This window comes from Triplophysa dalaica, chromosome 3 (assembly GCF_015846415.1).
Source record: "Triplophysa dalaica isolate WHDGS20190420 chromosome 3, ASM1584641v1, whole genome shotgun sequence".
Lineage (NCBI taxonomy): Eukaryota > Metazoa > Chordata > Actinopteri > Cypriniformes > Nemacheilidae > Triplophysa > Triplophysa dalaica.
In genome coordinates, this window is record NC_079544.1 from 15,310,254 (window position 1) to 15,336,656 (window position 26,403).

At 36.9% G+C, this 26,403-nt stretch overlaps 1 protein-coding gene across 3 annotated transcripts in view; it reads left to right on the forward strand.

Moving 5' to 3' along the window:
- The first annotated feature begins 360 nt into the window (after window positions 1–360).
- LOC130417684 (low-density lipoprotein receptor-related protein 8-like) overlaps window positions 361–26,403 on the forward strand; it is a 55,317-nt gene continuing 29,274 nt past the window's right edge. For 2 of the 3 annotated variants that reach the window (XM_056743389.1, XM_056743390.1), the window contains exons 1-4: window positions 361–619; window positions 1,098–1,229; window positions 15,517–15,639; window positions 23,471–23,593. In XM_056743389.1, coding sequence (XP_056599367.1) covers window positions 553–619; window positions 1,098–1,229; window positions 15,517–15,639; window positions 23,471–23,593 — 445 coding nt within the window. In that variant the 5' untranslated portion in view covers window positions 361–552. The remainder of the gene's footprint in view (window positions 620–1,097; window positions 1,230–15,516; window positions 15,640–23,470; window positions 23,594–26,403) is intronic. The other variant, XM_056743391.1, reaches the window with a different exon arrangement.

Here is a 26,403-nt window from a genome sequence, read left to right on the forward strand (position 1 = left end):
TTAACGCAGTTCAACAACTGAACATCTTCTATTTTCTTCTTCCTTTCTTTCTCTAGATTGCTTTAGGGTGATTAATTTCTGGAAATATGCACATGAACGTGCAGAAGGGGTGCTACTGAGTTTATCCAATGTATGTTTGGATAAATCTGTTTAAAATTCATAGGTAACATTAAGCATCATCCAAATAAATAAATTATGCAGGATAAAGCCTAGAGACTAATAACGTGAAGCCCTGGCTTTACATAAATCATTGTTTACATTTTAAAGTATAATTGTATAGAATCAGTTATTACACTCTTAAACACAGTTTTTATGTACTGTTAATACATACACTCAATTTCAAAATAAATCAAATTTCAGTTTCTGGTACTTGATGCTCGATAGCACGCCGCCCCCTTAGTGATAATTATTCACACGAGCCGTACGAGGCTTACGTTTGATGTCGTCATCGATTCAAACGGCCAGTGAATCTATTGGAGATTCAGTAAAGGAGCGCCGACGCCATCCGGACACGCTTTTGTTTGTGGATGAGAACTACAGACCATTACGGAAATGTGGGCAGAAATTGGGAAATTATTGTTTTTTCATTTTTTAGTGTCGGAATTACACCCAGCAAAAGGTTGGTTGTGCTCTTTTTAAGGAGATATTCGGGGTGATCTCTTATAGGGACTGAGTGAACGATGCTGTGTTGGTTTTTCGTGCTTTCACGTTTGTAGACTAAACACTCTTCTGTAGGCTTATTACACGTTTTGCCTACATAAGCACACTTGTTATAAACGCGTTTAGCAACATAAAAGGAGGTTTATCGTTATATTTTAAGAGCACCTCCACCTTACAGTCACATCATTGTTCTTCTATATTTTGATTATAAACGTATACTGAAATCGCTTTATTTGGCTGCGAAACGACACATATATTGCTTTCGTATTAATTTGCTAATACATCGCTGGTCGTGTGAATGATTCGCGTGTAATAAATGTGAAAACACTGTTCGTTTAGCTTTATTGTGCTGTAGAGACATGTATCGCGTCCATATGATGATGGCTTGTCTGCTGTTGACTGTGCGCGGCTGTAATTTTCTTCATTGTTACACTCAGGGAGTAAAACTGGTGCTGAAGCTGAGTGCGAGGATGGACAGTTTCAGTGCAACAATATGAGATGTATTCCCACCATATGGAGATGCGATGATGACGATGATTGCTCTGACAATAGCGACGAGGAGAACTGCTGTAAGTTACATTTACTCATTTTGACAGGAGTAAAAATGCAGACCCTGTTATCAAACAAATGAGCCCATAATCATTTATTTAGTGTCTTTGTTATTATTACAGGTAACTTTGGATTTGATTTTTAGGGTTTGTGCATTTGTAACAACTGTAAGGATCTGAATTATAGGATAAATGCAATTATTCATTCTTTATAAATTTACACCACGTGTTTTAGACTTTTATTTTTGAATATCTTAGACCAAGGCTTAGTTGTCACACTTGAATATTTTGTTAGGGTTAGGAAAAATTACTGTAAAAGAAAACATACCTTTAATAGTTGGCTACAAAGAGCTATTGGACATTTCAACGGTTTTTGTTTTCAAAGCCATTTAAGGAGTAAAACTATTGCAGTTTATAAACTAGCTATATGAAGCACACAAAAAAAGCCAGCATAAAAAAGTTTAATAATGATTTTTACACCTGTTATGACTTGAAATGTAAGCAAAATACCCTTTAATCTTGTGCAAAGAAAACAGTTAGAACACTTTTTTACCCACAGCTATTATAAAAATATGATTGTGTTGGATTTTTTAATCGCAAGACATAGTTCGCACAATTATTCTAATTTGTTTGATAAGCTCAGAGTTTGAAACCAACATGAACAACTGTTAGAGATTTTTTTTCTACTTAATTTCACTTCTTGCTACACCTGCATTAAATTGTTTTTGTAATAATTAACTGTTGATATTATTATTCTTACCACTGCGATTACTTATAAAGATTTTTAAATCATCTTTTTTTTAAGGTAAATTACATGTAATGTATGAGCCTTAAACAATAAAAACACAAATTGTTAAACTCATGAATCCAGGCATTCATACTAGTGATTGTTCTTTTACTAGAGGAGCGATCCTTGCGCAAGTTCTAGTGATTCTTAAGTTACTTTGCTGACAGGTAATTATTTCGGTTCTGAGCTAAAAACGGGTCAAAGGGAATGTTTGTTTTCTTAAATAATTCATGTGTCACCACATCATGCGTCTGTTGAATTTACTGTTGTGACTGCACTTTAAATTGCTACCAGAAAAGGACAGTCATGATGTCTTTGCATATTGCATCCAAACAGCGTAAGACTTACACGTAGCATCTTGTCAGCAGTAATAGGAAATAGTTATTTTTATTCATTATTTTCGGAAGTCATGTATGTCAAAAGGTACACTTTACTGATAAACCATTCGTTGTAATTTTCTATAAGATTTAGAGTAGAACAGGAAGCCAATTTGAATGTTTATTGGAATTATTGATGATTAGACTGAACATGAATATTGATCACAATCCATAATCCTAGTTTCACCATCTATTGGCAGAAAAAAATCAGGGAAAAATTCCCCTGATGCTTGGTTGTCCCTCCCCCTCCGTGTCTCTATTATCCACTCACACTATCTCTGTCCCCACCCCCACGTCAAACCCAACGAATTCAGCCGCACGGCATCAATGTATCCGCCGCTTGTAATGCACGACAGGGCCGGGGATGTTTGCATGGAATCATGTGACGTATTTGTTTGTGAATAAAATGATCTGTGACCTTTCCCCTCTGCAGTGCACATTAAGGGTAAACGCAGCTGTTTGTTAGGAGGATGAGATCAGATAAAATATGGAAATTGATTAATATTACTATGATTTTAATGGGACCAACAATAATGCAAAATGAATAATGCTGATGCTCCATAGGCTGAATAGTAAAGTTCACAATTCTCTAAATGCATCAACAACAGCAGAAGTGGGATTTACTAGCCTAATACAGGAAACAAAATATTGAATTAGTCAGCTGAATATGTGAATTGTACCACAATTAAGAACATAAATATACAGAAGAGATTTCACTAAAGCACAACTGAGACAATTTTTGTGACTATGTTTGTTTGTGTAGCTCAGATGGTAGTGTGGTTCAAACACGGGTCACGGGTTTGATTCCTATGAGACTCATGGATTGATGGAACCTACTTGCTTTGTAAGTTGCTTTGTATAAAAAACTCTGCCAAATGCGTACATCTAATATGCTGATTGTATCAAAGTCCTGTCAATGTTGGTATCCGTCTAATTTGTCTTTTTTCTTCTAAAGAGTAATTATTTTGTGACTTTTAAGGTCCTATAAGTTTACGTACATAGACTGTATAAAAAAACTCACATTTTCTAATAATAGACAGTTATTATTACCTCACTCCTGGACTTACTCTCAAATGATTTGTCCCGTTATTCAACAGTCTAAACCCCTCGTTTCTGTCAGCCTATTCTGATCTGATTGGTCAGATGGTCTAGACTGCTGTGATTGGTCTACCGCGTGCAGTGTCGCAAATGGAATGTAGGCGGGCATTACACAGAGTGACGCAAATCTGACCCAGAACTGAAATAAGAATGACAGACGACTCGTTCGCGTGATTCAGAGTCGGCTCCTTTTTTCCCAAGCCAATAACTTTGTTATTCGTTCACTTTCGACTTTAAAACTTGGCAGACTGCTTACATTCATACACATTACACACTGCAGGAAATGTAGTTTTAAGGACGTTTTTATATTTACTTTTTTAATAAAATAAGAACAGACCTGCAACATCTTGTGTAATAAACTACCAATTAAAGACTTTGAAACATACTATGTAAATAGATAGCTGTACTTGCTCAGATTGTTTCCTTTTTTCTATTCATGCTAATATTTTTTTTACTTTTGCCCTGGATACATATATGATCCCCATCCATAATTCTATTCCAGCTCTTGATACAGAAACAGCTGTGCCAACATTTGTGTTGCTGTACCCGTGTAGTTGATCAACTTATTAACCTCTTCTAATTTGCATGCCTTAAATTGGATTTCCCACATTTCTCTCCCTTTTTAGATTTCAAGGGAACTGGCATTTTTAAAAATGAACATTTGGGGATTTAAAGAGATCACAAGCCTTGTGTCGTGTAGACTGAGAAGGAGCATTTGTCATTTGATAAAATCCCACTGCTTAGAGCAAAATTTTGCATGTTGGACTGTAATGGCAAACAAAGCATTCTCATCTCAACAATAACCGTATTGTGAAGTTGTATATTTATGTCAGATTTTGAGATGTTTCTTTCTTCACATGCAATTTTCCATCAAATAATGACAAAGCATTTTTATAGAGCCTGAGTTGAATCTGGATCCAGACGTTCTCTGAAACCACAGAATATTGATTGACTGTTTAAAACATGTACACTGGAATGCTCACAATGCAATAGATTATTCACTGTAACAAAAAGCATGTGTTTGATGCAAAATAAAAATGTTGACATGAAACCCTTTCACTACCACAGACTACCACACGTGCCCAGTGCAGCTGTAGCAGCTGTAGCTGTCTGAGGCTTCTCAAGAGACTGTACCCTCCATCTGCCAGAAAATCTTTTGTATGTCAGTTGAGTGAAAGTCCTGTCTGTGTGCAGACTCCCACTCAGAAAACGATGGAAAATCACACAACGATCATCAGAGAGAGAGAGAGAGAGAGAGGGAGAGGGAGAGGTAGAGGTAGAGGGAGAGGGAGAGAGAGAGAGAGAGAGAGAGAGAGAGAGGAAAGAGAAAGAGTGAGACAGAGGTGATGTATCAAAGTGATATTGAAAATGAATAAGACAACAGGAGCAATTCAAAACAGAGACGAGTGTGAGAAATAAGTTGCAACATTGAACAGTCCTCTAGACGTCACCTCTGGGTACCAGAAAGCTATTGAAAAGAAGTGGCTTTGGATTTCTGCAGATATTCTGGAACTGGGTTCCTAGTGAACAAATAATAAACAAAAATAATAAACAAAATCTCAAGAGATGTCTCTCTTTATCATTGGTTTGGGAGATGTTACTCTTCTGTTTAAACATTCAATTTAAAGGTCATAAACCTTTACAGAACTCTTATTACTGGAAAAGAGCCAGAAAAATTGATGAAATGTCTCTACTAAATATTATAATTCCTCAGAAGTTCTTTAAGTATTCACTTTTGCTAATGCCAGATTTGACCTTGTGTTGGCCATCTGTAGATTTAATGTCTTAATCTAACCAATTCTGCTTATCCCTGCGAAAGATTATCAGTCTGAGCCGTGTCTTCCCTTTTCCGCAAAACCCGTGTCTTGTGGCTTCTTGAGCCAGTGTCCTGATGTGCCTCTTAGGATCTCGGTGGTTGAAATCCACCCATTAACTGTGATTAATCATAGTGCTGAGTCTTCCTTCCCTCATTACCATAATGCATCCTGATGTTTTACTTTTTGTCATTTATTTCAGTAAAGATTCTTACTAAAATTTGAACTAGACATTTAAGTTAAAGATAACAAGTACTACAACAATCGTTATGTTTTCATCACTATATGAGAGTTTGGATTTGAAATTAGTTTATAGAAACGGTCCCCCCACCTGGAGAACCAGAACAGTTCCTGATGCTGCAGGATTAAATTAAAAGATCCGAAACATACAGGCAGATAAGGAGGAGATGGGGATGGAGGTGGGTTTTAAGTGCTACACGGTTAGCAGCTGGTAAGGAGCAAATAAATGCAAAAAATTCTTTACATGTAATTGTAAAGAATTTGTAGTGATTATTCTCATCCGCGTTAACCAGCTGTAGATCTAGAAAAACATGCCAGACAAATGAGAACTTCATAATACACATATCAGTTATGTGATGCTGAACAGTGGTGTTTTTAACATGTCATTCTTTGCTTATAAAGTAAAAATGTAATTTGGAATCCTATTGTAATGTTCTACCATTTGTTTTCCATTTTGAAACCCATCCTTCCACAACTGATGTGATAAAAGCTTGAGATTAAACCACTGAAAGGCTAGAGAGAATGATAGAGCTTCATGCTGACTGATTTCTACATTTGTAAGGAGATGAAGAAAATTGAAAGACTCATTCACAACAGAGTAGACATCAAAGACCCACTCTGGTGTATAATGAAAGACACTGAGAAACACATTATCTGGTAACTTGTGTGATATAAAGATGTTTTGGACAGTTTCATTCAGTGTATTTCAACATTTCACCTGTCCGTATATTTGCATGTGCACTCATAATTGAGCTACAGTGGAATTTTTGTATTATCATCAAAGAATATTTTTTCTAAGGCCTATGATTTTTGTTATGTAGAGCTATGTATATCGGCATATAGGGGTGAGGTTGCGAATTGCCACCAACTGCTCACTCCAGCTCAACGCTTGAAAAGTGAAGTGTGCTATGATTTGCCAGTTAACCAGTGCGTAGTGACTTGTCGAATACTGCAAACGTGTGACTGAAATGTAACACTTCTTACCATATTTGGAACATTCGGTTCCAAAGCAATTGTACTGACAGCAGTGTTGCCACAGTTACTTTGAAAAAGTAATCTGATTACTGATAACATATTATTCCTCTAAAAAGTAACTTAGTTACTGTACAGATTACTGGATTTTAAAAGAAACTAAGGTAGATTACTCGTTACTTTATCAGTTACATTCAGCAGCTGCCGCCAACAACCCCGCTGCCTCAACATAAAAATGACAATCAGTTTTGCCATCACTCACTTTATTGTCAGTGTACTTTAAACAGTGATGTCAACAATGTATCTCCTGACATTTTAACTTGAACTTAAAGACTATTTCCTTAAAAATGTTAATAATATAAAGACACTTTCTTGACCTGACTAACTGTTAACACTTTAATAATGGCAAAACATACAGTTTATAATCTACATTATTTATATGTAACTATTAATTTCTTTTTAACATGTTTTATGAACATTGAACCTGTTGTTCACAGCATTAGAGCAGCAAGGAATGGTTTTACAAAACAAGTGTAAAACGCACGAAACAAGCATCCACCCGCCACCCGGCCGCACGTTTAATTTTCTCTGATATAGATATCCGCACCAGACCCGGACCCGAACGTGTTTTTGTAGCTAGATAGCACCTTGTCGCCAGCACAGAGAATACAACAAACCTTAATATTGTCATCTAGCGGACACAAACTCGTGACTGTATTTCCAGCTAGAAATGCGCATCTCTCTCCTCCCTCCATTGTTGTTTACGTTTGTGTCGCTGTGTGGTAGGGGCTATAACACGTGAATTGTCCTCGTGCTGAAAACGTGACTTGTCGCACATGACTTCACTCCCTTAGGGGCAAGAAGAAAGCAAAAAATATATATTTCTACCATGGAAAATGACAAAATAGTAACGCACAGTGACTTGGATAAATAACTTTAATCTGACTAATGGTTTGGAAAAAGTAACGCGTTAGATTGCTCGTTACTGAAAAATAAGGTTAAATTAGACTAACGCGTTACCGGCATCACTGACTGACAGGGACACCCACCTTACGTGCGTATACTTTTGGGCGGTCTTAGTCAAATCATTCCACGACGTAGATTTGTGGGGGTGTTGGGGACACAAGTCGTTTTTATGCTGGTCTGGGTAGGCATTGGCTTTTAGATAGAATGCATCTTTTGTTCCGACACTTAAATTTTTTACTTTACTTTATTTACTTTTCAATTTATAACACACCAAAGACACAGAAAAACACGTATTCACGATCATATGACCCCTTTAATATGTTTATTATAATGCATTTCCATCAATAGAACTTCCAAAAAACTACTCAGTGGACCTTTAATGCCGAATTATTGTGTCTAGGATTATTGCACATTTTATGTAGATGATGTGACGAAAGAGCGTCATAGATTTGTCAACATTTTCTCATGGTAAATCAGGCATTTAATACACACACACTGAAAGGATTGTTACCTTATTGTCCAAGTGCCAAACACTATCTACACTGTGATGTTATTGTAGCTCAGCCAGGGAAAATAGATGCAGGGTTTATTTAAAGCTATACAACCAGTTTATCTAGTCAATTTAGGGGACAGATTTGGAGGATATATGGCCAACTCTTGAACCTCAGTGCTTAAATATAATTTGTATTTACAGCATCGCCAAAAGGAATTGAAAGCTGTCTTCAGTGCCAGTCCGCTTTTTAAGGATTCAGTCGAACTGAATACTTGGCAAATATTTCATGACTATCATGCTTATCATGCTTATTGCAGTAGAGAGTTCATTGATTTAAATGGGAGGTATCTTGGAAAACAGACTGTTGTGCAGACATTTTTTCCTTCAAGTGTTTTTCTGATTTAAAACCCAAACTTCCATCAAGCAGCAGGCGACTGTGCCCTGGTTCATTTGATTATGGAAGGCTATAGCAGGTGAAATCTACACAGCTCCACTTGGAAAACTATCATTAATCCACTGTTATGGGTGAAATGTAGCCTGAAGGAGCTCAGAGCTGCGCTCAGTGCTGAAGCTTCAGTCTAGCACATCTCTGATGTTTGAGCTCTGTTGCCAGATGGCAGCGTACCCCCCGTCGAGAACCGCCCGGACCCTGCGGGGCTTATGTGATGTGATCAAAGCGTTGCTCGGAGGAGAAGTCCAAATTCACAATTGCTGATAAACTCTGGTCTGAAACCTGCCCCGAAAAGAAAGGCAATAGGTTTTCATTCTCTAAAGTGTAACATTAAGAAACAGCAGCGAAGCTCTTTAAGAAGAAACTGTTTCCTTCAGCATTCATTGTCGACACTCTGAGAGCACTTACTGCGAAATAAAGAAAAACGCAGAATAATGATGATCACCAGTTTGTATTTAAGCCAAGTCATTGGTGCTTCAGACCTGGCAAATATCCCATCTAGGATCACATATTTGTTGCATTTATAAAGGGAGACATTTGCTGTCAGGAGTTTTTTTCTAACGTTATCACTTGTGAAGGACACATTCGGCTTTCTGTGAGCCAGAGTTGTCTGCTTGTTAGATGTTTACATTCTGCTGTTTCAAAGGTTCCTCCTTAAAGCATGTCTGTAGGAAACAGCCCACAGTTGGGTGCGCTTTACTTATCAGCACGGATCGTGAAGTGCTCGCAAGCGGCCATCAAATTTATACACAGAGCACATCTACACTAGGGCTGTCATGATATCAGATTTTTACTTCATGGTTACCGTGGCCAAAGGAATTCACAGAAACGATATGTGAACCTGGACCACAAAAGTCATAAATAGCACGGGTATATTTGTAGCAATAACCAACAATACATTGTATGGGTCAAGATTATGATGATGGGAAGTGGAAATCCTGTTCCTAGTTTCTGTATCGCTACTTTAATACAACTAAATGAACTGATATTGTGTTAACTTGTGTTAACAAGCATCAAATATTATTTTGATCTTCTTGATTGAAACATGTTATTATAAAAAGCCAAAGCATTACTGTTTTTAGTCAGTTTAACACAATGCAATTGTGTTTGATCATAAAACCTAATACAAAGTTAGTAAAACAAAATTAATTGTACAAATAAAGTGAACAGTAAATAATTTTTTTGAGTGATTTTGGCCAGAAAATCCACGTAAAATTAAAGTGGAGAGATTAAAGAGTTTATTACCATTGTTGCTCTTTAGACAAAATTTACAAAACAGTATTATATGTGTAGAATTAACACAGTATTGATAGTAATGGGTGTTAATATCCTGATTATCAGAACCGGTATGCTGTGAAACTCCTAATCGACTAATATTCAAACAAATGTAATACATATTTCTCATGGTGCCAAAGGCATTTTTTTAATATGTTGTAATGATAATATATTCATATAATACAGCAGTATTGGATGTTTAATTTGATACTGTTTCATAATTCTGTTTGAATTACTGATAGTTCTAATACTATATAGAACAACACAAGATATTTTGATTCAGTTATATGCTTACACTGTACCTGTACACAAACTATTGCATAGCGGTTTCAATGACTAAAGCCATTTGGCAGATAAAGCCTTATGTGCACTAATACTGAAGCAGGAAATGGATTATTCGGTGAGGTGTAATGGAATTGGAATTATGCCAGCTTGTTTATAGCCGTTTCATCAACCTTCTACTGCAATACTGAGAAAACTGAGAAAGAAAAGCAAATATGTTCAACCCTGCAATACTATTCATCAGTATTTCTGAGAAAGCTCTGTCGAAAAGTAATACATTTTTCTCAGTTTACCACATTAGGATTTGCAAAATAAATGTTATTTTATTATAGACTCCCTTAAGAGGCAATTAGACTGCAGCAACGTCCAACAGAGAGTAGTAAAATACACACATTATCAAATCCTTAAAGTATTGTACGTGGAGATAAAGCTCTCCGATGGCACATTTTATTACCAGCCCAAAACAAAAGAGAGAAATAAAGACACCAGTCAAATAAACCAAGAGAGTAAATAACTGGCAGGGGCAGGGGGGGAATGAAGTTTCCTTCATCAGCATCTTCAACAATGGACAGTAAATCTGTGCCAAATATTGATTTTTTTTCTTTGTTGGTTGAGGATAAAAATAAGAGGGAATTTGGATTAGATGTGAATGCATGTCATGGGTTTATTCCAATTGTTTGAGAGAGACATTTGAGGATTACACACATAAACATGATTGGGTACAGGCTGTTCTCTTGAGCGCCTATTCAATGGCTCCAGGTATTTTAATTTGTCCGTAAACCTTGATTCTGGATGAGACTTCTCTTCAAATCTTTAGGAATTAAATGACAGGGGAGAGAGAAAAATGAAGTAGTTACACGTAAAGGTTTTTGACATGTGTCATCTTTTTATTTAACCCCAGGTTTAGGCCACTGTTAACTTTAAGTAAAAGCTCACTCTTGTATTTTCCTAACCTGGATTATAAAACCTGGATTAGTGTAATTTGGTGGGATAAACTCCCACTGAATATTGAAAGTATTGACAATATTTATAATATTCATTTTTTGTCATGATTTGTTGATTAAATATAAACCAGAATATGTTTATATTTGAGCCAATAATGGGTTAAAACAACCCAGCATATATTTATAACCCAACAGTTTGGTTTGTCAATTTTTTACCCAATGCTGGGTTGAAAAAACCAACATGTTTTGCAATGTATTACTCTATTATTATTAAGGTAATCTTTTACCAACATTTTTTACAAATTATTATATTAATAATATTATCTGAACAAGCAAATCTGAATTTAGGATCCATCAGTAACCAAGATGGATACCAAAATAATTGGCAGATTATTGAAGGCCATTTGTTTGCTGATGTAATGAAACAGGGATTTGAGAGTGTTTGCTAACAACAGAGCAGTAGAGTTGTGAATCATAAACTTGGAGGGGTTTCTGAACTCCAGAAGATATTCTCATCCGCCACTGACTGAGACACACTGCTTCAATCTCACCTAATGCAAATCCTTTGTTGAAACATAATATAATAATAAGTAATAAAGGGGAGTATTAAGATACGGAAAAAAAACACACACACATTCGTCACATTTTCATAATTTGCAAGATCGCTTAGAAATTGTACATCAATTTGAACAAATTTTTCACTCTGAGGTCCTTTGGAGTGCCTTCCTTTCCACAGCTGTGCAGTTGGCAAATCAGACACCAATGCAGTATGTTAAAATGCTCTATATGGAGCAGCGGTAGAAGGACACCAACAGTTCCTCACTCAGATTGTTCTTTTTAATAAGTCTCAGGAAAAACAGTCTCTGCTGGGCCTTCTTTGCTAGTCCAGTGGAATTAGCTTCCCAGGACAGGTCTTCTGCAATGTTAAGTCCCAGGCATTTAAAGGCAGCCATCCTCTACACGCTAACCCCGCTGATGTAGAGAGGCTGAATGTCCTGTTGTTCCTCCTGTAGTCCACGATTAGCTCATCAGTCTTTGTGGTGTTGAGGACAAGGTTGTTTTCTCTGAACCACACAGAGAGCGGCTCCACCTCTTCTCGATAGAAAGATTCATTCTCCCCAGAGATGAGCCCCACCATCGTGGTGTCATGAGCAAATTTAATGATGGTGTTGCTGGAGTGTATTGGGGGTGCAATCATGAGTGTAGATGGTGTAGAGTAGGGGACTCGGTACACATCCCTGTGGGGAGCCAGTGTTCAGGCTGAGAAAGGTCTGTCAGGAAGATCAAAATCCAGAGGCAGATGGAGTTGGAAAGTCCAAGGCCCTCAAGTTTGTACACCGTTCTGTGAGGGAAAATAGTAATGAAAGCGGAGCTGAAGTCCATGTGCATCATTGTATGTGGGAATGTGCTTTGTTGGTATTTTTTGTGTATTGGCTTTTCTGAACCGTTGGCTCTTAAAGCACAGCGATGGAAGATTGCAGGACCAAAACAAGATTTAGTGCTGGATAGAAACAGTCTTGCGTTTTGACAGAAAGGGGAAGCGTGTCTGGCTGGTTGATGCTGGCCAGGCCTCTGGTGATTACAGCTGTCAGATTCAAGTCATTTAAGTGGAACTGTATTCCTTATCTGAAACCCAAAGGACTGTGGCACATACAAATCTTTTTGTATAGTTGATTTTCCCTGCCTTGGGTTAAATTTTCCAAAGCCTGTATGGAGCTGCCTTGGTGTTTACCACAGGGATATTACATTTTATTTTCACATTCTAGTTCCAGCCTTTTCTTACACAACCGTGGTATGTATAGTTATAGGTATAGTTTTGAAGTAATCCTTAAAACATTGATTTGATGGTTTGGATGTGCTTATTAGGGTTGGAGAGAAACTATGCTGGTCTTAGCCAGTAGAAATGTAATTGAATAGACTGGGTTTACTGTGTGAATGTCTGACCAACTTTTAAGATAATATTTTTTTTATAAACTGGCATCTTATAAGTGATGGATGTAAAGATGTGATTTTCATTGACCTATACTCTCTGACATTACTCTTTGACATTACTGTGTGTGTTCCAAAAGCTCACATGGTAATACAAATATCATGGGTTTGATTTTAGAGATAACACATGCTGAAAAAAGTATAGCTTGAATGGACTGTAGGTCATTTTGGATAACAAATGTGTAAATTGAAATCTATATGTTTTGTAAAACGCTCTTATTTTTTATCCTAACATTTTAGTATGGAATGAAATCAATTTTAATATACTGAGTTTTTTTAATATCTTTAAAATGGTTTCAGTGAGCTTGTTGCTATGCAGTTTGGTATTGCTAGAACTGAGGGATTTTTTGCTGCCTACTTTTTGTAACAACCTTTACATCCACATGATGCCTTTAAAATGCTAAGTGAAGAGCTTGCTAGATTTTGGAACAGAGCTGAGATTTCCCATCCATCTGTTCTGAGATTTCACAAAATTTGTATCTATTTTGCCTTGGGTGTTTTTAAGATAATGCTTTTATAAGTAGCTGTCAGTATGAATAAAGCGTTTCCTTTGTAAACTATACCAATAGATCCTGTTTGGGATGCAGATTTGTCAGTATGCATATCACGTTTTTACAACACAGGACTTATAACTTTCTTGTGTTTTGGAAATAAGCTTTTATCAAGCTTTCATTCATAGCCTAGGTTTGCAAAGTTGAGTAAATTTTATAATATGCTTCTATGAATAAAAAAATAATGTTTCTGTGTTCAAATTATGCTGTTTCAATGAATTTAGTATGTAAAATGACAATGCAATTGTGTAATTAAATATACATTTTAAATAACATATGTGCAACATTAAGTGCAAAATAAATAAAAAAATCAATTATATCAATTAGATTTTTCAGTTCCTACACTAGTTTAAATATGTTATTTAAATAGATATTTTAACGCTCTTTAAGTTGCAAAGTTGCATCATGAAAATGAAAATGCATTCCCCGGATTGATTATATATGTTTAAGATAGTCAAGCGAAAGTGTAGCAAAAAGAAAATTCTAATGTCATTTTCCCTAAATGCATTAACATTAACAGGTTGAACATTTGGGATTGCATTTTCATTTATACACAGCGCGTTGAGTATTGCAAAAAATTCAATGTGGATTTGACAATGCATTTCGAGCTGACCACGCCCCCTCCCCGGTACAGCCTCATTGCGTGAAGGCGGAGCCAGCACGAGTTATGCGGCAAATAATGCTGCTTGTTGAGATGTGGACACAAACCATTCAAAACGTCTTCCAGAAAGTATATGAAATCTAGTTTCTATTGTTATCACTCCTTTAACACTCTTTTAAATCATATGACTTTGTTTACCAGAAATTTTACCAGCTGCGACTCCAGGCAGGCACAGAAGAAGAAACTCATTCATCTGATTTAATTATGATTGGAGGAGAGACATCTGCTCAATAAACAAGTGTTTGCTGTCATGAAGGGAAATGGAGAGTTGCTGATCTAATGTTCCTGATGGAAACACAATCTCTGATGAGTCACACGCAGCTTGATGCAGGGGGAGGTTTGCAGGCACATTCCGTTTCATTAGACACATGTCGGATGGTTGGTTACTCATCCGCAATGTGCATTGGTTTAACCAGAGTCCAAGTAGAATAGGAGGATGTATAAAGAAAATGCTGCATTGGATTCTTCAGGTCTTTTGACAGATCGTGTGGGATATTGTGACTGTAGCCCACTGAAAGCCTGTGGGTGTTTGTGAGAATTTAGCAGGTGCTAAGTAGTTCCTGCGGACCTCTGCATATGATACCCTTAGCTTCACACTGTTGATCATTCTCTATTGCATGCAGCTCCTTGTAGCATTGTAGGTTTTCCTGTACCTCAGTTGGAAGAGCATGATGCATGCAACGCCAAGATCATGGATTTGATTTCCAGGGTATGCCAAACTGCAGGATAAGTGCTTATTTGCATTGAATAAAAGGATCGTACCAACTTATAACAATGCAGTGTACAAGGAAAAAGGGCTTAAATCTTAGTGTAGGTAAGGCAATTTGTATATTAAAAAGATGTTTTAGTTCAGGCAGCAGTGGTGCATTTATTCGGATGGAAATTCAAAGATGCAAAGAGAACATAGTTATGGCCACTCACAGTTGCTTAAGTTGTTATTGATTTCACGGTAATGTTAGCATTTTTTAAGTTGAAGGAAGTTCACCCAAAAATGAAAATTCTGTCACTACTTGCCCACAAGTGGTTCCAACCCTGCATACATTTCTTGTTCTACTGAACTCAAAGGAAGATATTTGGAAGAATCTCAGTACCCGAGCAGATCTCATCCCCCATTTACTGCCATAGTAGGGATAATAATTACTATGGGAGTCAATGGGGGGATGAGATCTGTTTGGTTGCTTACATTCCTCCAAATATCTTCCATTGTGATTAGCAGAACAAATACATTTATACAGGTTTGACATGGGCTGAACGTAAACCAATTTTTCAACAAATAGTAAACACCATCAAGACATTGCTCTGTTTGTTTGTGCCAATGGAAAATGAAATCGTGGATGAGTTTGGGAAACCTGTTTGGTGCTGAACAAACACAGTTTGCCCTTAACTCCCTGTTTTTCTCTGTGTGCAGTGAAGAAGACATGTGCGCCCTCAGAGTTTGCATGTGAGAATGGTCAGTGTGTTCCTGTGCGCTGGCGGTGTGACGGTGAACCTGAGTGTCCAGATGGATCTGATGAGGCTGATGCCACCTGCAGTAAGTCACTTTCCTTTACTGCACCATTACTGATATTAAAAGGAACTCTACCCCAAAAAACAACCTTATTGTGTTGTTATAAATCCCTTTTATGTCCTGCCTACAAAAAAATGTAATTAAAATAAATGGAGACAAAAGCTTTCAAGATTAAAATAGATTAAAAAAGCACCATTTTGGTCCCTGCTTCGCAATACCAGCACTGAAACCGAAAAGTAAAAGGAATCACTGATAAGTTAAATAAACCTTCTAAGGGCTGAATGCAAACCATTTTTACCAAATTAAGTTTTTGACCTGTGAAACCTGACATTTCTTACCCAATATAAACTGTTTAATAGTCTATTCAAGTAAGTAATTTACAAGCAATGTTTGTACATTGTTCTGCACTGCTTGTGCTGTTCAAGTCTTAATTGGCCTCTTCATTTTAAAGGAGCCATTCTTTTGCTGTTTTTGAAGCTTTGATTATGTTTTTAGTGTTTATAACAATGGATGTATATTTCGCATATTTCAAGTCTATTGTTCACCGCTGTCTCTCTTCTAACAAAACGACTGGATTTCTTCCGGTATATATAAAGTCCCTCCTTCTGAAACGCTCTGAGTTGAAAAGCTGACCAGGTCTGTCGTGATTGATTCCCTGCTTAGAGCGTGTTTGTGAAGATGTCCCACCCATACCATATCAGCGAGCTTACGCTTCCCAGGCTATTCATAAACTTTGGCTTTTAGCAAAAAAACAGTTACAATGGCGTCAACTTCACTTCATCAGTTAAAAACATGCAGATCGATCGAAGTGTAACTGAGGCCTGCTAGTGCATGTCTAAACGTCAGTCTTCTAGAGATCGTATTTTTCCTACTATGGCGAGGGAAATGACACCGGACTGATAGGGTCAGACAAATTATATTAATTAACACTAATAACAGAACTGTTAGTTTTGCCTTTTTACATTGGACCCGAGTTGGATAATAAAACAAGCAGATTGACCAGGAGACATTTGCAAGCAGGACTTCAAAGGACGTTTCATAGAAGTGTTTTAGAGGTACTTTAGAGAGCTGTACTGTGATGAAAGTGAAAGAAGTTTAGCGTGTAGCTCAGTCAAATCTTTACAATCTCTGATAACCAAACACTACTCCAGCGGCTCTTCCTCTTCTCTGAGGAAGGTCTCGCCCCTTTTTTGGTTTATTCTTTTGGGCGGAGGTTATTAAAAGCACTCGGAATAGTGATATCAAGTATTTATTAATTTTTCTTTCGGACTATGCAAATGAGGCATATGCATGAACACTCTTTATCCATAGTCAAAATTACTTAGTCCTGCAGCTTTAAGTATCTCATAGATGCATTTCCTTGTCCAGGCTTCATGGTACTTCATTAATCTGTTCAGTTTACTCTATTGAATCATAATTCAGGCATATTAGAAATAACATTTGAAATTTGTTTTACCTTTCTATTACAGCCTATGAAGCTATTTTGTCAAGTGTCAAATTAACACTGATTTGTTATGTCTATTTGGTGTATTATGTCAGTGGCACAATAGAAATGCAGCTATTGTTTCCACGACTACAGTATGTTGGCTCTGATATGTCAGTGAGAAGCACAGATTTGGACATAAAACGTCATCCTTGAGTAACTGCAGCTCAAAATATAAGATCTCCCTGCTTTTGCTTCATCATTAAAAGGAAGCACATTGTGGTGTTTTTAGGTTAATAAGAGCAAGGAAAGTCAAAGTTTAAAATAAAACAAAACTTTCACATTTCTAATTAAATAACATCAACCGTCTTAACTTGGTGCAAAATGTCAGATTTCTTGCTTTCATTGAATGCCCTTTGGAACTTTCTCAAATCATGCTGAGATGTTATGGATCATCAGGTTTGGCACCAACTTGCAAGCTTGAGTGCACATTTTTTATTCATTTCACATATAAGCTGTTTGAGTTTGTACTGTATCCTAATAGGATGTTCAATATCTTTAAGATGCATCTTTAACAGAACTCTCTAACAAAAGAGTGTCCTGATGCATTTAATGTAGTGAATACTCAAGGGGCATTTCAGCAATGCTTCAGTTCTTCTAATGAATTCACAAAGCGAAGCTGATGCTTTCCGTAAAAGCCATTAGCAGGTATGCAAGATAAGACCCAATTAGAGATAGTGTTGTTTGTAAACATGTTCAGTTGCAGAAATTGTTGTTAATCTAGTCTCTCTCACTTGCTTTGAGTTATATTTTATATGAGGATAAACATTGTATGTAGTATAATTTTTATGAACTTTCAATTTTTTTTAACAAAAGAAAGGTCAAATATTCACTATGATCATAATCCTACTGGAAGCTTCATAAGGAACGATCTTAAAAACAAATGTATTCTGACAGCACTGGGATCTTGAAACTAATGAAACAAAGTGAAAGCCCAAATATAGATATGAGATGTTTAATTTATCCATTGGTCATAAATAATGAAGCATGTCCATAGCACATTTATGCTTCATTTAACATTTAGGTTAGATTTATAAAAAATATTTTTTTCTCTGAGTAACAGTTGCTAGGAAGGAAATCCAGTTACATGCACACACATTAATATATGTATAGTATTCATACATTCCTATGATACAGATAGACTTTTCATGCCTGTCACACATTATGACAGCTTTCACGCTTGAGTAACCTTGTGCTCTTATATTAGTGAACACTAGCTCATGAGCAATAATAATGTGTTCTGCACTATTTTAAAATAAATGGTTCTTTTAAAATTAGCGTGTTATTGACATTACATTAGTCCAGTAAATCCTGACAGCGTTTAAATGGATAAACAGTTCAACTTTCGTTAAAAAGGTTATTCTTGGCTGCAATCTGGAAATGTGTGCGATCTCTAGAGTCAGGATAAAGCACTAGGTTTTTTGCTGTCCCACTTTATGTAATTGAGTGCCATATGCCATCCAATATGTTTACTAAATCACTGTTTGACTGGTGCGAGCCATCGTTTTCTTGAGTATGTCCTATTGCAAATCCCACTGTGACATCATTTCATCATGTGATTATTACTGGTTCAAGGGACTGTTTATGATGTGAGTTATGCCACGCTGAACTAAAACAGTGCTTCAATTATGTATTTATTTAGCAGTTCTGTCTCTTTATTTTGACTCCCATCTAGAAATGACCTAGTTTGTACCACCATAATAGTGTCTTGTTGACAGTACTGCCAGAAAAACAAATAACTAATGCTTTGTAAATGTTTAAAGGATTAGTTCACCAAAAAATACCCATTTCTTTTCAAACCTGTATGCTGTTTTGTTAAGGAAACTTTTTAGGTGACCATGACTTTCAAACTTAGGAAATAACAGAAACATACCATAAATGCAGTCTGTGCTATATATTCTTTTTCTTAACCTAAACTGTGCAAAACATTTTGCCACTTTTCTCTCGATTTTGCGCATGAAAAAAGGTTATCAAGTGCAAAATGATTGTGTTTTTAATGATTGATGATTGGCTCTTTCCCTGAAGGCGGAGCTTCCATTGCTTGAGTGGCTGTATTGAGTATTGCTGTTGTCCATGAGCATAGTAAGAACACTGGTATTTGGTTAATATCTATGATTTTTGAGGTAATCTTTTTATGAAGAACAGACTGGAAAATATGGCTTTATAAAACTCGGAATACAGATAAAGTTTTATCATCTGGATTTATACTTTAATTGTGTTTTTATCTCTTTTCCTCCATATATCTTTAGTTAAACAAACACTTCTGTCCAAAACTCATATGCAGTTGTCTGAGCAAATAGAATTGTTCAAACAAATCGCTGTTCCACTTTGTTCCACGAACATGCCAGTATTTTATTTTCAAATGGCAGCAGTAATGACGTAAGGACGTAGTTAAGATCAATTTCGTTTGATTAGAGATTAACTGCTCTATTTTCCACTGCTGATTTCATTGAAGTGGAATTAAGAAGGTCTTTATCAAATAGCCATCAGCAAAGCCAAATCATTCCCCCGAGCTTGGCACGACCTTGTGCTCTCTTACCTCACACCTCACTGCACAGGCTGTGATGTCACAGGGAGTTCTTCTGGCCATGTCCTTCTTCCATTCTCCCTTTCCAATTTTCTGTAGATATTGCAGACCATGTACTGTATCTCTCTTCCAAAACCTGCCTACTTTGACAGTTAAATGTTCTAAAATGTTGGCTGCAGATGCACTCTTTGTTGCTCCCTTGTATACCCTGTAACCAGATGCAAAGTAGCATTGCATATCTCCTTGAAGCTTAAGACATTTACATTCCTGCAAAATAATTTTTTATGATAATTTATTTCCTGCTGATCTGTTTAGTTGTAATCTATTTTTTGCAGGCAGCATTTTCAAGTGTAAAGGGTAAAACTTGCCTCTTTTTATGTTTGTATGAATTTTAGTTTTCTGCTACACATTCCTCTCTTCTGGTTTATACTCATATTTGTCATCAGTAGTCATATTTAATCACTTACTCTGGCTGCGCAATAGCATCTGCTACCATATGTCTTTCTGAAATGGTCAGAGTTGGTTTCCTTTGTCACACACCCTGCGAACCACAGAGTAACACAACATTCCACTGCATTGCAGATATATCTAAATACCTATCTTAGCATATATCTAAATATATCTATACCTAAAAAGCTTTCGAACCAACATGTTGAATGACTTTATAGTCTAACAATTAACACAATTCTGTGTGGTCTTCTTGGGAATGATGAGATTGGGTTCATTCACTAGTAGCTTTTTAGTAAACATAAAACAAGCATTGAAGTGCATGGAAATTGTGGCACTCATGGTTAAACTCAATTTTTCGTTGTTTCTCTTTATTTCATTATTGTTTGTTTGCTCTCCAGTCATTTTATTTCAGATTTTTGGCTAATAAAGTCGCTGGTGCTAGCTTGCATGACTTTATACGCTTCTTTAGCTTTGATTTGCAGTGTGGTTGAGTTGGCATTAGTTGCATTTTATTCCCTGATTCACTTTACATTTATTCTTCTGGATTATATGAATGCTTCTTATGTATATTAGCATTTTGAAGACACCCTAAAAACTGTCCTTAAAGGTCCAGTGTCTGAAATGTAGCGGCATCTAGCGGTGAGGTTGCAAATTGCAGCCAATGGCTCATTTCACTGCTCACCCCTACTTTTTGAAGCCCTTCGGTGGCTGACAAAGGGCTAAGATGTTGTCACGTTTTCGCTTCTTTGTCGAAGGAGATAACATTGCCTCTTTAGGGCTACTGTATACAACATGGCGAATTCCAAGTAACGTGACCCGCAGTGTATGTAGATAGAATTAGCTCATTATGTAAGGGATAATGTACAGGCAGTTGGTTGTTATCCCAGAAATAAACCCCGACAGTTTGATGCAAAGCAGAGGGTCGTGTATCACACTGAAGGGGCTTATTTTGCAATAACAGCCGGCTGCTTGTATATTATCACATTTATTACACAGCTACTTGCCACATGAGAAAAACTGGAAATGAAATGTAAATTAGAAATATTTTGTTAGCTTATTTTTACCAGATGCAGACCTTAAGCGAGGAAAAGTCATTTACTTTCTGTTTTATGGTTAGAAACAGCAATCAAATGTCATGAACAGGCAATTTGGTTTAATCATTTGTAAATATAATGTCATATATGTTATTAACGAACATTTAATTCGTCAAAAAACCTGTCAAAATGATTTGCTTCATCTGGGTTATTAGTTTTAAGAGGTTGTTGTCTAGAAATAACAAATTTGCAAATGTGGGGACTGGCTAATCAGAATCAAGCATTCCAACGAGCCTGTAACGTTTGCCCCGCCTTCGTCAGCCACACCCCTGTACAAAAGCCACTTCCCCGTCACGCATGATCACTATCACCAGACTTTTAACCCCTGGACTACATTTCCCATCATGCACTGCACCCCTCTGCCTTCATTGATTACCCCGCACCTGACGCTCATCATTACACTCCACCTGAACCCCATCCCATGGACTCTTTGTCATGTTTGTGGTCCAGTCTTGTAGTATTTTGACGTTGTTCTTTAAACTACTCGTGGACTCTCATTGTTCCTTTATTCCGTGGATTATATATATTTTGCCTGTTTTTGTTCCTTGGATGTTATTAGTTGGATTTGTATTCTCGTGGATGTTTACCTGTATTTACAACTACTCTGATCTTCTTGCCTGGACACATTAAAAATCACGTATTCTTCAGTATCCTGTGTGGCATCGTTCCTCATCGGTGATGTTGTTACAGAGCCGTGTAATAAAAGATAATAAAAACATAACACTTCATTATATAATGTCTTTGACTCAACCTTGTTTTGTCCCTTACATTGATTTATACTAACACAAAATTACACGTAATATGTCAAAAAGAGACATTAAATATAACACAATTTAAAAAAAAATAACGCAACATCCTTTTTAAGAGTTCAGTCTGTATTAAGTAAAATGAAGTAATGCTTTTGTGAGATGAGGATTTCTCAGGATATTGTGTTCTCATTAGAGGGTGCTGGATGTCCTGGTTAATCATATTTGAATACAAACATAAAATGAAATCACAACCATCTTGCCTGATGAATGAAGCTCAAGTACCTTTTCTAGATGTTGAAATAACATCTTATTTTTTTATGTATCATTCCTGTGAATCATGAAACAGATTCAGTGACAGATAGAACATTCATGCAAGAGTAAAAAATCTCCTTTCGATAATACAGTTCATTCAACTTATTGGGCCACTTCGAAATATTTTATGATATGAAAGCAGCTGTTGGCATTGACTGTGGCGGCTCTCCAGGCCTCTGCCAGCCAGAAATGATTTATTTATGTCACAGAAAGCCCCCCAAACTGCAATGTAATATCAACAGACAGCCTGCCAAATAGAATAGATTGGCCATGACGACGAAAGTGAAAGATCTGCTAAACTGAGGGGCACAGACTCTCTGACCTCATTCAATCTCACTTAATGGAACGATTCACCCAAACACCTGCACGGTTTTCCTTTTTTCCATGAAACGATGGAGTAGAAATGTGGACGAATGTTAATGCTGATCCATACGATGACAGTTCATTGTGATCACAATTGTTAGCCTTAAAAAATAAAACAAAAACACCATATGACTTAAATTATTTTTAAAGCCACATAAACACACAGACTTGCACAGGGATTTTTTGTCATCTTTTTGAGCTTCACATCCATGTTCACTAACAGGCTTTGTGTGGAAAAGACCTGCAAGAATATCAAATTTTAGGGGGACGCCAGTAGGGCAAACTTAAATGCATTCTTCACCCAAAAATTAAAATTCTGTCTTCATTTACTCACCTTCGAGTTGTTCCAAATGTGTCTCATATTTTTTGTTCTGATGAACACAGAGAAAGATATTTGGAAGAATGCTTATAACCAAACAGATCTCAACACTCATTGACTACAATAGTATAAAAAAACGATGGTAGTCAAAAGTGCTCCAGAACTGTTTGCAATCCTTTGCATCCATTCTTCAAAATGTCATCTTTTGTGTTTAACAGAACAAAAACAATGATAAAGTAATTCCCTACTTTGGAAAATCATCAGAACAAAGAAATTGATGCACATTTGAAACAGCTCGAATGTGAGTAAGTGATTACAGAATTTTCATTTTTGGGTGAAGTATCACTTTAATATAATCCTAATCAAAATTCTGCATAGAGCTGTGTGTTTTTTATCCTGTTTGCTATCTCACATGGCTCACTGTGATGGGAAACACTGGGACATCTTTGATAATGCATGTCCAGTTGAGCACACAGAGAGATCAACATTGTGATTCAATGGCGATTTGTTCACCAGCATCATGTTTCAGATTTCAAACATTTTGCTTCTCTCTCACAGCGGTCAGACAGACGTGTCCACCAGATAAATTCGACTGCGGAGGGAAGTGTGTGTCGCTGTCCTGGCGCTGTGATGGGGAGAGAGACTGTGAAAACGGCTTAGATGAAGAGGACTGTGCTGCGGGTGAGTCTGATCCCTTCTCGGACTGTTTGTTTGATTCTCTGCAGGGAGTCTCATACAGTATGATGTGATACTTTGAACTGGCTGGCACAAAGAAACCTGTTTACATCCCAAGCGCACTGCTGCCTTATGTGTGAGATTTGGCTTTATTTAAAGGGCCGCTAATCCAGGTGTTTTCTGCAATTAAAAAATAATCAGCGGTATCCCCAGAATGTCTCTGTAAAGTTTCAGTTCAAAATTCACCACATATCTTTCCTTATAATATATTGAACATGGCCATTTGTGGCTGCAATGTAAAACCTGCCGTTTGTGTGTGTGTCTCTTTAAATGCAAATGAGCTTCTGCTCCTCCCCGTATGCAAAATAGGAGGTATAGAGCTCACACTTGATCTTTGGATGACATCAAGACATGCAATATGGCGGAAGGCGCAATTACATCTGTAAAGACCTGTCTAACCAAAACCATAAAGATCACCTTAATGCCTTGTTCATAAAAATGAATTAAATGGAAAAGACAAATACAAAGATAGAACAATATATGCTGACCATTTGCTGTATGTAATGTTGGCGATTGATGATGAATCATGTGCATGCATATAACTAACAGACATAAAGGCAAAAACATGCATTCAGGGTACTTGTATATGACAGATAGGTATGTACAGATCATCAGCTAGGAGTTATTTCGTTGTGAGTAACAATAACTGTGTAACCTCATTGTCTTACAAATGATCACTCAGTTTCTATCCGCTCTAAGTATTGTCAGACTTAGGACATACAAGAAAACACTGAACTCACAGAGAAAGACACTGCTATAACTTTCTTTTGATCTAATGAATAAGCTTTACAGAAATTATGTCGGACACAAGACTTCTGAACCAATGTTAAGTCTCAGGTTTAGCTACAAACATGTAAACAACAGCCGCTAACATGCTAAACACATTATTTAAGAAAGGCGATTTAAAAACGATGTGTGACCTCTGCCCACTTAGACCTTTTCAACGAGCCCAGGCTCGACCTTCCTCGACCCCTATGGGCCGGAGCTACCCGCCTCCGAACCCGTCAAATTCTCCGGCTCTCCGACAAAGACATTTATGTTCCATTTTATATCCAAAAACAGCTCACCTTTGTTGTTTCTGGCTACATCTGCTCTTAGCTGAAAATGGCTGACATCGTGTCTCTGGTGGAAGGTGGAACAACATGTTCAAAAGGTGGAGTCTGTGAGCGGTCAAGGGCGGGCTTAAATCAATGTGACATCACATTGTGTTTTGTGTCACTGTTGTGGTTTAAAGGAGATTACAAAAATAACAATAGATGGATTATAATTACAGGGTGTTTCTGCACACACGTTGGCGACTCAATTTCTGGCAGAAAAACATTTAAAAGTGCATTTTCTGGGATAGCGGTCCTTTAAACTAAACAATTGATGGTCATGAAATATGGTTGTATAATTTAATATTATTGATATAAAAAATAATGCCAATTTGTTGTGAATTATTTCTTATCTGGGATAAGCAATGTAAAGTGTCATTGTTTATATCTGCCTATGCAGATATATGATTTTTCTAGCCTATAGTAAGTAATTATTGTTAAAGAGACGGCAAAAGGATGTCCTTACAGTATACAGTATACTCAATTGTCATCATACCCAATCACTGTCTGTGTTTACTGGCTCATCAGAAATGGTGATTGTGCTTTGGCCAATCATGTGACTCCACAGACCCCCGCTATGAAACCCTCTGTCCTACTTTTAAGTGCCTTCTAGCTCATGCTTTCTCTCACTTGCCGTAATAGTTTCTCTCCTCTGGCCATCATTCTGTCTGTCTGCTCAACCGTCTGTCACATTAACTGTATCTCACTCTCATTCAATTTCTTCAATCTGTTTCTTTCTGTAAATTGACATCCATTTGGTTAGCAATAAACGGGATCGTTTCATAGGAAAGCACACTTGTACAAACATTTTCTTAAATGAAGAAAAACTGAAGCGGGAAAGCAGTGTGCTAGTCATACAAGTCCCAGCTTTGATTCAGGGAATTCATGGAATTATAAGTGTATCTTCATCTTTGTTTTGTTTTTCATTTAAGAATTTTCATTCATGTGATTCTCTCAGAAAAAGCAAGTATAATTTCATCCTAAAAACACAAAATCTTTTGACATGTTATAAGATATAAATCATAATCGTAATTGCCGGGTTGAAATGTAAACTAACCACCATCCAACTATTTTTCTTCCCAGTGCAGAGGTGTGGGTGACAAGCTGTGGTAAATGAGGCGTCACAAATCTTTTAAATTCTTCGTTTTCTTTCATACACAGAATAATTGATCATTGTTATTCGCTTTAGAAACTTATTCTACAACCACGAGACCATAAATTATCTGTCAATTTCATGTATACTGTACACAGTACAGCCATGAAAAACGTTTGCTGTGGTTATCAACATTGGCTCTTTAGGAATAACACAGAACGATAATCAAATAAGGATCTACATTTTCGGGTCACTGTATTCATATACAGATGGCACTCCCAAAACTTTACACTCACATTTTGGCACAAACAGAGGAAATCTTTAGAAATCTTTTTTAATCAATGTTTCTTTAGTCATTCCTGTCTAACAATCCAACTATGCAGCATTGATTCATATTTTTACTTCTCTAAAGGTAATGAGGTGTTTATTTTAGTCAGACTATAACCAGTGCCCGGCCATTTTCCAACTCTTGGTTGATATGTCCCTGCCAATGTCACAGTATCGAACCAGAACAAGAGCCATGTCTCAGAATGATATTTCACCTGGGTCATGACTTATGATGATAATTG